The sequence below is a fragment of the Acipenser ruthenus genome, chromosome 39 (assembly GCF_902713425.1).
Source record: "Acipenser ruthenus chromosome 39, fAciRut3.2 maternal haplotype, whole genome shotgun sequence".
Taxonomy (NCBI): Eukaryota; Metazoa; Chordata; class Actinopteri; order Acipenseriformes; family Acipenseridae; genus Acipenser; species Acipenser ruthenus.
This window is the reverse complement of record NC_081227.1, coordinates 4,036,831-4,050,256: the sequence shown is the minus strand read 5'-3', so window position 1 is coordinate 4,050,256 and position 13,426 is coordinate 4,036,831. Positions and strand designations below refer to the sequence as shown.

At 40.8% G+C, this 13,426-nt stretch overlaps 2 protein-coding genes across 4 annotated transcripts in view; one reads left to right on the top strand and one right to left on the bottom strand.

Moving 5' to 3' along the window:
- Positions 1-3,537, bottom strand: part of LOC117397482 (homeobox protein PKNOX2-like) — a 56,328-nt gene extending 52,791 nt beyond the window's left edge. For both annotated transcript variants that reach the window (XM_059009842.1, XM_059009843.1), the window contains exon 1: positions 3,435-3,537. The gene's annotated coding sequence lies outside the window, so the exon portion shown is untranslated. The remainder of the gene's footprint in view (positions 1-3,434) is intronic.
- Positions 3,538-3,651: 114 nt separating this feature from the next.
- LOC117397262 (transmembrane protein 218-like) lies at positions 3,652-7,213 on the top strand. 2 transcript variants are annotated; one of them, XM_034913011.2, is made up of 4 exons: positions 3,679-4,128; positions 4,605-4,731; positions 5,202-5,304; positions 6,621-7,212. In XM_034913011.2, the coding sequence occupies exons 2-4, from the start codon at positions 4,622-4,624 to the stop codon at positions 6,753-6,755; spliced, it is 348 nt and encodes a 115-aa protein (XP_034768902.2). In that variant the 5' UTR covers positions 3,679-4,128; positions 4,605-4,621; the 3' UTR covers positions 6,756-7,212. The 2 variants fall into 2 exon arrangements, with proteins under 2 accessions (XP_058865829.1, XP_034768902.2); XM_059009846.1 differs by lacking the exon at positions 4,605-4,731 and having other exon boundaries at positions 3,652-4,128; positions 6,621-7,213.
- The last annotated feature ends 6,213 nt before the right edge of the window (positions 7,214-13,426 follow it).

The window sequence follows — 13,426 nt, the reverse complement described above, 5'->3', positions numbered from 1 at the left end:
TTGAAGAATGAAACTGAGGCACAGGATCTTAAACAAAGTAAAGGGGGAAATGATTCTACCGTTTAGAAGAAAAAAAAGCACTGTAGCTTTAAGAGAAGTACCAATTGTTCCCTGTGAGAAAACACCAAACTGATCAAATACACAGTGACATCTAGCAATGGTCTCAGTAAATGAATCAGAATTTTTTTCTCATTAAATTTGTACAGCTAATTTAGCATTCATATTTCAGGTTGGACTGGGATTATGAATAATATTGGGGGGCACATTTTTCCATCCCATTTTTGGATCCCACAACCCCAGACTTAAAATGCCCCTGACAAACAGACTGATCAAAAACAGTTGGACAGACAGAGAAAAGTTGGATAGTTCTATAGATAGACAGATAGGAAGACAGAGACAAAATGAACAAAAGAACGAAATAAGTTGGACAGATGGATAGTTCTATAGATAGACAGGCGGACAGACAGACAGACTGATGGATTGGAATACTGCAAACATGGTTGTTGTGTTCTCTGCCCATCCATCCTTGTCTTTGCCTGACAGAACAGAGATCTAACCCTGGCACACCCAAATACAAACAGAAAGCAGGCAAGCATGGTGGAGAATGAAGGCTGGCAAACAGCAGCTCTGTCTGTGTTGCAGACAGCAGAGCAGGATCCCACAGGATATAAAGCAGCCATGACAAATAAACAGTGACTCACTCAGGAGCAGCAACAGCAAGGACTGAGACACATAGACTGTCTGCACTGCAACATGATTCAATTTACTGTGCATCCTCCCATACTGGGACTGTACACTGTCAAAGGGATCTGCTGTACGGTGCATTAAATATACCATATCCCAATAGGATTTGTATACATCTAGTGTACAGCACAAATAGATTTGAAGCACAGGTCCAGTCTAACCTTTTTTTTGCTGTAGTGCAACATTATTTTATGAAAGAAAACCATGGGCCCTATTCACGAAGCTAACTCAGGGGTTGGATTCAGCCTAGGCATTCATTTACACAAACTGTTTTACTGTGCTTTGTTTTTTGCAATGTAACTGTTTTGTTCTTGGCTTTCTTTAACTTATAATGCATCTACAGGTGAAGCCAGGTACACACTCATTCAGAAATAACACCTCATTAGAAACTGTTTCTGAAACGCTGCGTGTTACACAGAGTTCCACAGCACTAAGAGGGACGGGGACTACATTTGCTTTTGGGTTCAGTACCATATTTCAAAACACTGACGATGCTGATGTGTGGTGAATTCAGCCTCCTCACAAGCATTTAATAATGAGGACACATTTCACTATTTATTTGATTATGAGATTGCAGATCATTTGAAATTACGCTCAGGTTTAGCGATATATACATCCTATAAAAATAAACTCTATTCAGCAATTTCTATCACTGACAGTAATAATAATGACTAGGTTTTATTGGTGGTTTAACGTTGTATTGAAATATCTTGTCAAAGTTCATGGTTCCTATACAGTAATGCAATATGCTGGTCTTCTCTAGCGCAAAGGCTATTGTATTAGGTGCAATAGGCTATGGGTTAGGAGTAGTAGCCTAACCCTAAATTGAAAGTGTTGCCGGCGTGTCCTTCCCAGTTATATGAAATAAAAAGTCCTATAAATGTTCAAGACAGACAATAAGCTATGGCTACAGATCAGGGGAAGGCTTTAAATGATATTTCAATTATACACAACTTCGTGATTTTACAGTATTCAAAAAAATAAGAAGAAAAGTGCATTCTAGCAGTCGACAAGAAACAGAAAGTGCACAATAGTTCAGCAAAGTCAAACAAACTCCAGCATAGCCTGTTAACAGCAAAGCCTGTTAAGCAAGCCGGCTGCAAATACAGTTTTTATTTCGTATGACTCCGTGAGGATGATTATATTTCACACACACATCTGTGACCAAACCTGTACTTTACAAAGTTTAAACTAGATAGCAGCCACGGAGGAAATAGTTCAAAACGTGTTTATTTTAAACAAAGTTAAACTTTCAGTTCGGTGCAACGGAACTAAGCAGCTTTGTTATATAAAAACCCCTAACTCGGGGCTTAAACCATTGTGACTTGCCCACACAGCAATACAAAACGGGAATTGCTTTTGACACAGTGTCACGTTTAAATTGAAATAACATTTAAATAGCGATCAGGTGTGCCGGACCACACCCCTTTCTACTCCTATAGTTTCCAAACTATTTTATATATAGTATTTCTGCAATACTTTGTAAAGTTTACTAAAACATTCATACTTATCATATTATACTAAACCACTATCCTTATCGGAATGTTTTGCTATGATAACATCGATTTATATTCCCAATAATGCTAAATAGAAACATGCAATTCTCTTTTCTAAATGTCACATTAATGACCCTTAACAATAAAACAGGTGATCACAAATGATCAAATACTATACAAAAAAATATATATACAAATAAATAAATGGAAACCCGTAGTAAAAAGTTACAAAAGCAACATTTGCAACGATCAATTTTTAATGAAATACAAAACGGCTTTATATAAGAAGTGAGATCAATGCTACTGGAATAAAATAAATGTAATTTAAAAAACACATTCACTAGAAACAACATCGAACTCTATACAATAAAGAATAAAAAAACTCTTACAAAATTTTTAAACAAATACAAAACAAAAAGAGAAATAAACTATAGCAGCACACCGTTGATAATGTGGTAGAATAAAACATATTATTTCTTAATTGTACAAAAAAAAAACACATTAAGTTAAATACCAAAACATTTCTAAATAAAACGAAAAAAATAAGTATTTGAAAATCAAACCCAAATATGCATTACATACCCTACTGTGATTACAAAAACTATATGTAAAAACAATAATAGCGGTACCATGCAAATATTACGCAGACACACACAAACACAAACGCCTGGCGTCCCACGCTAAAAAAAATAATACTGTTCCGCAAGTTAACGCATCTGCATCGTTTAAAAACAAGAAAACCATGCTGATGTCGACCGAAAACACTCGCTTTCCGAAGAAACGAGGAGCAAAAAACTATGTAAGGGAATGTTCTGGGAATTCAGTCAATACCAGTAACCACAAACAGTACATAACTAATAACAATTATTACAATTCCTAATAATCCATCGAATGTTTTCAAGTGCAGATCCGATTGCATTTTTGTTCGGCCAGTGTAAACAAACAAACAAACAAACATCTCTCCTCGATCTCTCTTTCTCTTCATCCCTCCCTCTCTCTCTGTCTCTCTTACATGCTCTCTCACTCCCTCTCTTCACTCTACCTCTCTCTCCCGCCCTCTCTTCCCTAGCCCTGTCTGTATGAATAATGTCCTGCCTTTTGTAATGAGAGCAGAGGAAGGAAAAAAAAAAAAACACAGACGCCGCGGTGTTAGTCTAGTCCGTGCACTGACATTGAAAATGAATGACAGCTTACCTGAATGCCAATCTTCATCAGACTGACACTGGGCTGACAACACAGCCTATACTTCCTAGCACTGCCTGTGACGTCAGCCATCCCTGGCTCCTCCCCCCCCCTCTTTGTACACTCGCCCTGTCACGTGCTCCACACAAGCATTCTTTGCAAATGGAGAGCATGCAAGCCCCCTGGCGGCCCGAATTGAGATCTGCAAGTGATGGACATTGCGTTTTCACAAACAGTTTCTTGTGTGCAATACCTGGGGCTGGCACACTTAAGGGTGTGTTTACCCTGCTTTGTGCCACACACCCGTCAACTCAAGGAACTAAAGAGGAAATCTAACTTAAAGTGTTGTATGCAACTGGCCGCTCAGTTTTAAAATTAGAGAAAAGTCTTGAAAATGTTCTGCATAGGCAATTACTAAAACAGATTTTTAAAAATACTTAATTATCATCATAATACTAATGCGAATCTTTAATAATCTCGTGTGGAAAGGAATGAAGTTCAGTAGCTCAGTGGTTAGAGTGCTGGGCTGCAGTGTGGAAGGGAAGCGGGTTTGAGGAGCTCATCCCAGGCTCCTTTGCTAAGCAGTAACAATGCGTACGATTGGGTGTTTTCTCTTACCCATGAGCCTTTAGCAAGAGCTGATGTTGTGGGGTGGCACCGGTTACCAGGGCAGCAGCAGGAAGCGTCAGTGCAACGGCAGGAACAGGTACAGAGATACATAAACATACACTTAAAGTTACCGTTTTTAGATACTTTTGAAAACTGTATAAATATGCAAAACACAGTACACAATGGCATTTAAAAGTTTTTTTTTTCTTTTTCTAAATACCGGTAACAGAAAAAAAAGACATTCACAAGCACATACGAAATCAAATATAATACAATATAATGCGATCAAATGCATTACGTATCGACGTTTTTACTTATAAGTACTGTAGTGTACTGAATATATATTTTTTTCAGTTCATACTATTATTAAATATGTAAGCCGCAATTCGTTTTTTAAGGTAACGTTCGACAGGCGGTATTTTTCAGCAACGTGGTAAACACAGTTTGTAGCACAGTGCCCGGGATTGCTCGACGCATTCTCCCTGTTTTATAAGTCGCTGTTGTTCTTGCTTGCGTTTTGAATCAGTTGTCAGCTCGATACCGTGCCGTTGTTATTTGCTGTGGTGCTTGCAGGATCAGGGCTGTGCAGAATGGCAGGCACTGTTCTGGGAGTGGGGATCGGCGTGTTTCTCATTGCACTCATTTGGAGCGTGGCGCTGGTTCTTTGCTTGCTGCTCTCCAGGGCTTCTGGACCGGCCAAGTAAGTGTTGCATCCAGATTTCAGTTTACTTTCAGTGTGGGTAGAATGCATACACATGACGAATGGAAACAATACTCCGACATGCTCAGGATTGAATGAAATTGTAGTGAAACCAAACTTTGAGGGTCGAAATGGGCATGAACGTCTCTCTCTCTCTCTCTCTCTCTCTCTCTCTCTCTCTCTCTCTCTCTCTCTCTCTCTCTCTCTCTCTCTCTCTCTCTCTCTCTCTCTCTCTCTCTCTCTCTCTCTCTCTCTCTCTCTCTCTCTCTCTCTCTCTCTCTCTCGATTAGCCTATGGCACAAGTATATTATCAGATGTTTAACTAAATAAGATATATTATTTTATAAGAATGCCTGCTCCTGCTGTTGTACACATTAGCAGGATGAGTTTTGCAAAACTCCCCTGTGTGATTTTCAGGAGCTGCCCTGTTTAGTTTACAGCTTGTTTTGTTGTTGGCTGTTCTCTGTCAGGTTTGCTGTGATCCCAGTGTTTCTCATTGCTCTCATCATCACTCTGGTCCTCATCTTCTTCCCACGGGCCTCTGAGACACCGTCTACAGTCACACAAGTGGTGGTAAGTACTCGCTGGTACTGTACCTTTTTAAAAATACAGCTTTTAAAACATACTGTATAACACCCACATACACTGTGCTGGAGGATGGCTCAGGTGCAGATTATTTGTCATAACATTATACCAAATTCCAAATAAATTGTATACAGTAGTTCTTGCTGGTAAACTATTGAGCTGATATTATGAAAAAAAAAAAAAAAAACATTGATAAGACCCTGGGGGGGGGGGGGGGGATTAAACACGAATATCCTCACTGAAAAATAATTTAAGAAATGTGGCATAAAAATCAAGACAGGCAGTCTGTGTATAAACAGCAGCTAACCTCTCCCTGTTTAACACAGGCAAAGTATCAGAGTGCTAATTAGACAGGTCCCAGACAGGGGCCCACGGCAGGGTGCTCCGTACCACATTAATATTACATGGCCCTGGCTCTGAGCCTCGCTGACCGGCTAATTGGCTAATTAAAAAGTGAGATGTGTTAAACGAGAGAACATCGCATCCACTAGAGATTCTCTTGCATCTGCGGTAGGTTTTAGACTCTCCTTGCACAAGACTTAGAGCAGATCCTTTGGGAGGCAATCTGCAGTTTAGTATTCTCTCCCCATCCCCCGGCTCCTTTCTGTAACCGGCAACACAGAAAAACAACAACTGTCCACGTTTAGCTGCCACTTGCTTGGTTTTAGAAACGATTGTATCACTTGCAAGCCTATTTGACTTCTGTGGTGGTAGCTGGATACTGCCCTCCACAGGATGCTTTGGTTACTGCATCAGGTGGCAATGAACATGTCTTCCATACAAGCTTCTTTGTCCTTGTAGTATTCTTGACATTCTTCAACAGTGTCAGGTAAAGGGTTTGTCATCTGCAAATTCCTCTGTAGCTCAGGGAAGCAAAACAAATAATTAACCATTTAAAAAGGGGGTCTCCTTTTATCAATATGCTCTTTGTTGTTCAGCTATCATTTTAGTCCCACAAATCTGATATTTTCTCCTTGGCTTCAATAATGTTTTTATAGATCATCATAGGTTACGACTCAGCATGCAGGGGGGACCAGCACTGCTTAGTAGTAGTACCCAGTTTGATATGTGGATCAGGGTGGATTCATCCTTCCCATAACTCTAATGCCAGGGACAGACACAAAGACAGGGTTTCTAAAAGCTTGTGGACATCTGGTGGTGAAACCTAGTAACTACACACACTGCTATTTTTAAAAATGAACACATGAAAAACAATTGTAATTTATAGTTTGTATGTTAGAGAAAGGAATATGAATCTGGTTATCGATAATAGAATCATTCTTTTCATTTGTTTTCCTTTACAGATTGTGGATACCTTCTTTATCGGACGTTATTTCCTGGTGTCAATCCTGGGTGTGATTTTCCTTGCCAGTCTGTTCCTGGTGCTGCCTTTCCACATGCTGGAGCCAGTCTATGCCAAACCACTGCGGGCACGCTAGGGGCACAGCCAGGGAAAGGCACAAGCTCATACAGACAGCAGCAGTTAGCTCTGTCTGTAAGGTACAGACTGGCCCATGTGTAAAGTCATTTGCTGAGAATTGACCATTCAGCAGTCTCCCTTTCTCTGCTCCCCTTAGCATTGGGTACTCCAAGTAACACAGTCACCAGAAACTGTGTATCCTCTGTAGATTTTTTCATATGCCTACTTCTCTTATGTGTTTATTTCTGTGTGATCATTTTACTGTTTAAAAGTTAAAAAATGATAAAATGATATTGAGGAGCACTTAATACCCACAGACCAACAATGGAGGGGAGTTTTGTTGTTCCAGGACTATTTTACTACTTTTGTGCTTACAGTTAATACATGTTTTAATGTAATGTTTTTAAACATATTTTATTTGATTATTTTGTATTTTATACATGGTGGGTTTATATATATATATATATATATATATATATATATATATATATATATATATATATATATATATATATATATAAACTGTATATTTACCCTTTTTTTTCCTTATTCTTTTTGACCTACAGAGGAAACTGTATTTGCCGTTGGGGCTGACAGACCTGCTTGTGTTGCTTGATCTTGATGGCCACTAGAAGGCAGTAGTCCCATGTTAGAATAACGTGTTCCCCTCACTGACACAGTCATGTCACAGTAAAGGTTGCAACAGGAACTCCAGCACTAGATTCTGGACACATTGTCCAGTCTTGCTGTGCTGTGATGCCTGCTACTCCCTCTTTGTGCTTTTCTGAAATATACTGTAGTACATTTTAAAAGTACAATATTTGAGAATCTGTAGCTTTGTTGTGCTTCCATTGCAGTCCCTTTGCTGTATAAATGAATTGTACACTACTGAATTATACATCTTGCACACAGCAGTATATGTTTATTAGGATTTTAATCACCAGCATAGTTTAAACTGTATTTTATTATAATTTAATTATTTAGCAGACGCTTTTATCCTAAACGACTTAAAATATAAAAGTATATAAGTGTACTTCAGTGCCTGGGAGAGTTAATTATATTACTTTGTTGAAGGTAGAACATGTCTTTTGCTCTTTTGAGCCAAGTGGACTCATTACCATTTTGCCATCAATATTTGAAGAAGAATGACTTGATTATTCTCCCGGTTACATAAAGTATTAATTACGGAACAGCAGCGTAGTGCAATGCTTAATAGCTACAGATATCACTGTGGTCTGGCTCTCTGTTAGAAAAGCATCACAGGATAGTAAAATTAGGGGTAGGATTATGTGCAGGGATATTCTTTAGTTAATTAGCCAATTGGAGCACTCAACTGGTCTGCAAACACGTTTGTTTGGCTAGTCAGTATGCTTTGAACATCTTTGTCTAATTCTCAAGCTTGAGTGTCTATAGATTGCGACACCCCTGTATAAAAACACAGCCCCTAAGTTCTGAGCAATGTCCCCTTCGAAGAACCCATTAATATGCAAGAGGAGGAGGAATGGCCATCAAAATTGAATTCCTTCCCACGAAACAGACTAACTATTGTGAAAAAGGGAGGGGGGGATTCTTAGAAGATCACAGTCTAATTCTTTAATATCTGTGTCCTCCCCATCCCTACACCCCTGCTCCCAGACTGGGGCCCACAGCAGTCACAGTTAACATATTGTCCCATGTTGTGGTGCTGGGAGACATCTGGACAAAACATATGCTGTATTCTGCATAGCATACTGTACATAAATACAGTACATCAGTGTGTGACAGGTAAACCAATATTTATTCCAATTTAGTATAAAGAAAATAACAATACACACTTTTGTCATCTGGTGTATTCTGAAGACTTAAGTAACCAGTTTTGTTTTTCATTTTTAAAATGACTTGATTGCAATGATAGCATTAATATTACATATTACTATATACAAAATTTTGTTGCTGCTCCTTATTTATTGGATGCAGTGATATATACTGTAGTACTGTTGTATCTTCTCCACTTAATATTGTTTACTCTCCATTTGAAACCAAAGGATCTCTGAATAATAGGATTTAAAATGTGAGCACTTGAAGCTAGTGTAAACAGCAGTGTTCTCAGCAAGTAATTTACTGGTGTAAGTGTGACAAAGTGATAAAAAGTTGTTTATGAAGACATTGAATAGTCACTTCACTATAGATAAACAGGGAGTCTTGCTTTGTTCTGTCAGAGTGATAAGATTTAAACCAGTTTTATTGCATCTACTTGTTTCTATTGAAATGTAAATTTTTACAAAGCAGGCAGTTTTTTCACCTCTGAAACAGTGCCTCCAACAGCACAACACTCCCACGCACTATACAAGGGTGATGGAAGATAGATTCAGAATATCTGTAACACATCGTAAGTGCCATTGCGTCTAAGCTAACTCACAAGTTGCATACAATCACATCTAAAAAGCTTTTATTTACATGCACATTTTTTTTCTAAAAAGGAAGAGCTTAGTTTCCTGATGTTTAAACCACCTTTTGTGCCCCTTTCATTTGTGTTGCAATACAACTTTTAAAAGTTTGAAAATGTAATGTGCAAAAGTTTTGTAAATCTCTGCTGTTCACTATTTCCGTTCATGCCACTGCATGGTTGGGTAGGACGGTTCAGCATAGCCTTGCTGATATGAAGCAACAAAGCAGAATTGTAGCTGACTGTGACAAGATTAGAACTGTTACGAGTAAGACGTGATTCAGTAAGTGAAGGCTTCTTAACTGAAGACATGCAGAGGGTGGATTGCAAGTGCTCCAGCTAGACACCCCCAGCAGGTGGCACCATAAAGCAGTGGGGGAAGGGGGTGAAATGAAGACAGAATCGCCGATCAGTGCTGAACCCCAAGCTACAGCACCATGAGCTACATGAGCTCGCTGCACCCACCACCCCTCTCCTCTACACCCCCACCCCACAACCCCTCATGAATTTGGGGAAGGCTGGCGGGACGTGGGGTGAAATTCCAACCAGGCTGGATAAAAGGAACTAATGAATCAAATCCAATCCTATTAGTTCCAGCCCACATCTCTGCACAGAGACCTTTCTGCATCGCGATCCACTTCAGATTATTCTTTTGGGGGGTTTGGGAGGTATTTTCTTGAAGCAATTTAACATCAGCCAGCTCAAACTTAATGGTGAAAGGCAGAGAATGGGGAACATTGTGGCTAATGGTTAGTGCTAAATGGACTAAGAGGCAGTATAACTATTGATTAAACTGGATGGTTTGGCGGTACAGTAATATGGCTGAAAGGTTTGAGCAGCAGTACCTAGAACTGAGTGGTTAGAGCCCAGGTACTGGAGCCTAGTGTTTTGAGATGAGGAACTTGAGACTGTGTGTTCTAGTATTCAAGCTCAAGGACTTGGAGGCTGTGTGGCTTAGTGGTTTGAGCTGGTTAGAGTTCAGGGAGTGACAGGTACTAGGTTGACCAGGTATATACTGTAAGGTCATTCATATCTTCAGCCTCTTTTTCTTTGTGATTTTCAAGATACTCAGATTAAGATATTGGTGATGAAAGAAAAACAGTACAACTCCTGAACCTCTTGGAATTCCAGGATCCATAAATCCAACCAACCAAGGAAATTACGTAAAATTTTTGGCAGAAGCTGCTCTTTTTCGTCCCTGGGAATGCTGGTTTCTCTCGATTCAGCTCTCTCTCTTTCTTTTTTCTCAATCTCTCCCCCCTCTCTCTCTCCGGGGAGTGGGAAAATCGGTGGAACAAAGCGCCTCTGGAGATGGGGCGCTCATTGGTAATCCCAACCGGGACCCCTTTTGTGGGGCCGCCAGCTGGGTGTACAAAGAGAAGGAGTGATGGAGAGTGGTGTACGGGTATATGAGAGGGAAGGAGGGGGGGCTTTCTGTTCAACACCCTTGCCCCCCCTACCACCACACCACCAACTCCTTAAACAACCAGAGCCACCATTGACAGCTACTCAAGCAGAATCCAAGCCCTCCGCCCCTGTCTCTATGGCCACTTGTTTTTCTTTACGGAACAACTTCCCCACCCCCCAGACTACAGCCCTATCCTTGCCTCTCCTGAACCCCACTCCTCTTTCCTGCCCCCTTTAGTATGTTAATGGACCGGACATCCCCTCAAGGAATGGAGCCCCATTGTAAAGCTTCAGGTAGGCCTTGTTGACATGGCCAAATAGCATTGCATACAGCATTCCTTTTATCTTTCTGTATTCATACTGAACGTGAAAAAAGAGGATGCAGCTCATACATTTGTCAAAACACTGGCCATTAGAAAAGAGAGTGTTTGGGGGTTCATCAGAGCCCAGTGCTACAGGAAGATTTCAAACTCAACAGGAATGAACCACAAACTGATACATTTTCTTTTTAAAACAAGACTTTGACATGCATTCACTGATTTCCTAAAAGTGACCTCAGTGGGTTTATTAAAGTGCTACCCTTTTATCTCGAGAAGTCTGGGTTAAAAATTGGAGAGGGTGAAATGATGGTCTCGATCACAAAGTGATTTAATTAAAGTTCCCACACACCAAATTGAGATACAGGAATATAACCATGATCCTGTAGCTGTATAATTGTCCAATTTCACACCCCGGTATCATAGCTTCTTTAGTAAAACAAGCCTGGGGGTGTTTCTGTCCTGTAGAAACACTGCATCTTTCCTTTCCCTAATGCTCAACCCCGCTTTTGGGAATCAGCATACCAACTGCCTAGTGTATAAAAATCTCCCTCTCTGCTATTTACTGCTGTGCGCTATTATCAGTGTGAAAGCTGTAGTGTTCGTCAGGCCTGTAGGGGTTGCCAGGGCGATGGCTCCTCTATTTGGAGGAGAGAAGTGTAGATTTTCTCACTGCAGCCTTGTCCCGCTCCATTACCCCCTTTGTGTCAGGCCGGAGGGGTCTGTCAGCACCTCAGTCACCCAAGAACAAATCCCAGCCAGGCAGCTCGTAGGCCTCTACCCTCCTCCCAGGAGGGGATTAGGGGAAAGCCTGTCCCCCCATGGGGAAGATTAAGGCCCAATTTAGAGGTCAGGCTGTCCCCCAATAGCCCCTGACTGCTCGGACCTGCTTCCCCCTTTGGGAGTGAAGCGTGGCTCTCTGCTAACCCACTGGAGCCCCGCAGAGCGAAGGGGATATCTGTCCAAAACCTTTCCCCGTCCACGCAGGTGGTACACAGCCACGCACAAAGGGCCAGACCACACCAATTGGGAAGGGATTTGTGTTCTGTTAGTAGGGGGTGAAGGGTAAGGGGTCGGGCCGGTTAGACATGTCAGAGTGCTTTGAATAATGTATCCAATAGTGGGGTACTGAGCTGGACCAAGACATTGCTGTCTACTTTATGGACAGCTGCTCTGAGTGCTGAGGAAGGACTAGAGTCTACTGATCTCTAATGGTGGAGTGCAGGTCTTCCTTTCTACCTTCCTTGAGCCAGCTCAAAAAGCTTCACCATAACTCTAAACTGATTGAGCAGATCAATCCCATTGCTCCTGTACTAAAGCTCTCCTTCTGAAGAGAGGAGACTGGCAACCCCAGTCAGCCATTGTGTGTCTTGCTTCATTCGTGAAGAGGAAGTGAACACCCTACTAGAATAAACCCAGAATAGGGTTACCCACAATTCTCCATTGCTCTTCTCTTGAGAAGGAGATGGGCTCTTTAAGCAATATAGAAATTACATGAAAATAAAAGCCTTGTTAGGTATTTAGTCCCGTAGCTCTCCCACTGGAGGAAGAGGAGATGGGTGCACCTAGTTAGCCATTTGCTTCCCATACTATAGGTCTTGTGTTAGGGATGAAATGAGTGCCAGGACATGCTTGTAAAAACTCAGCATGCAGCTCTGTTAATCACTGTTTTACTAAGTGAGGGGCACAAGACTTAAAACATTGAGACAGAAAGTACAAGTTTTTGTTTTCTCTGGTTTTATGAAGAAGGCAAGATGATGGATGAGTCCCACACTGTGCAGGCAAGTGGTTACAAATTTCTCTGGGCTAATTGCGTTCCTGGTGATGAGTTTGAGAGGCGCCCCGGGAAGACGAAAGGAACAGTTTGGTATTAACAGCGGGAGGAAAAGGAAAAAGAGCACTTTGTAGATTTTTTTTTTTTTTCCTGTTGAGTGGAACTGCGGTTTTGACATCAAATAATTGAAATGCAGGGCTCTAATAATTGTAATTGTCACCGTTTAAAATGTACTGTCTCCACTCTGACAAATGAAAATGTTTCAGTCTCATTTTTGTTTCTTTCAATCCCGTTTCACGTCTCTTTCTTTCTTCCTTTTATTTCCTTTTTTTTTATTGTTTTTCATTTTCTCAAAAGCCGGAGGCCCACCGACAAAGACCATGGCCGACAAGCAGTTAAATCTATCAGGGACGGTCAATTTTGTTTGAAAACATGCCTTTTCTAAAGCCCTGATGTCCTTTTGTGAGGGAACCCGTCTTTAGCTGAGGAAAGGGGGAGCGGGGAGGGGGGTGGTGGGGGGGGGGGTGTAGGCCTTCACTCACACTCCCCTGTTTCTAGTGGAGACACAGGCCTTGATAAATTGTAAAAATTGATTTATAAAATACTTTTTTTTATTTTATTCACAGTTTTTGTAGCTCAAGCAACATAAACTATAATGGCTTTGTGCCAGCAACCAAATAAAAAAAATTAATGAATTAAACAAATAATTAATGAAAGATCTGAAGCGAAAACAATGACGATATGCATTCCTGGCGACAATCTTATTT

What these genes read in the sequence shown, in the direction of transcription:
- LOC117397262 (XM_034913011.2), top strand. Translation starts at nt 4,622, where the DNA reads ATGGCAGGCACTGTTCTGGGAGTGGGGATCGGCGTGTTTCTCATTGCA. An exon ending in AGGGCTTCTGGACCGGCCAA is followed by an intron (nt 4,732 to 5,201) that starts GTAAGTGTTGCA and finishes GTTCTCTGTCAG; the next exon opens with GTTTGCTGTGATCCCAGTGT. An exon ending in CTACAGTCACACAAGTGGTG is followed by an intron (nt 5,305 to 6,620) that starts GTAAGTACTCGC and finishes TTTCCTTTACAG; the next exon opens with ATTGTGGATACCTTCTTTAT.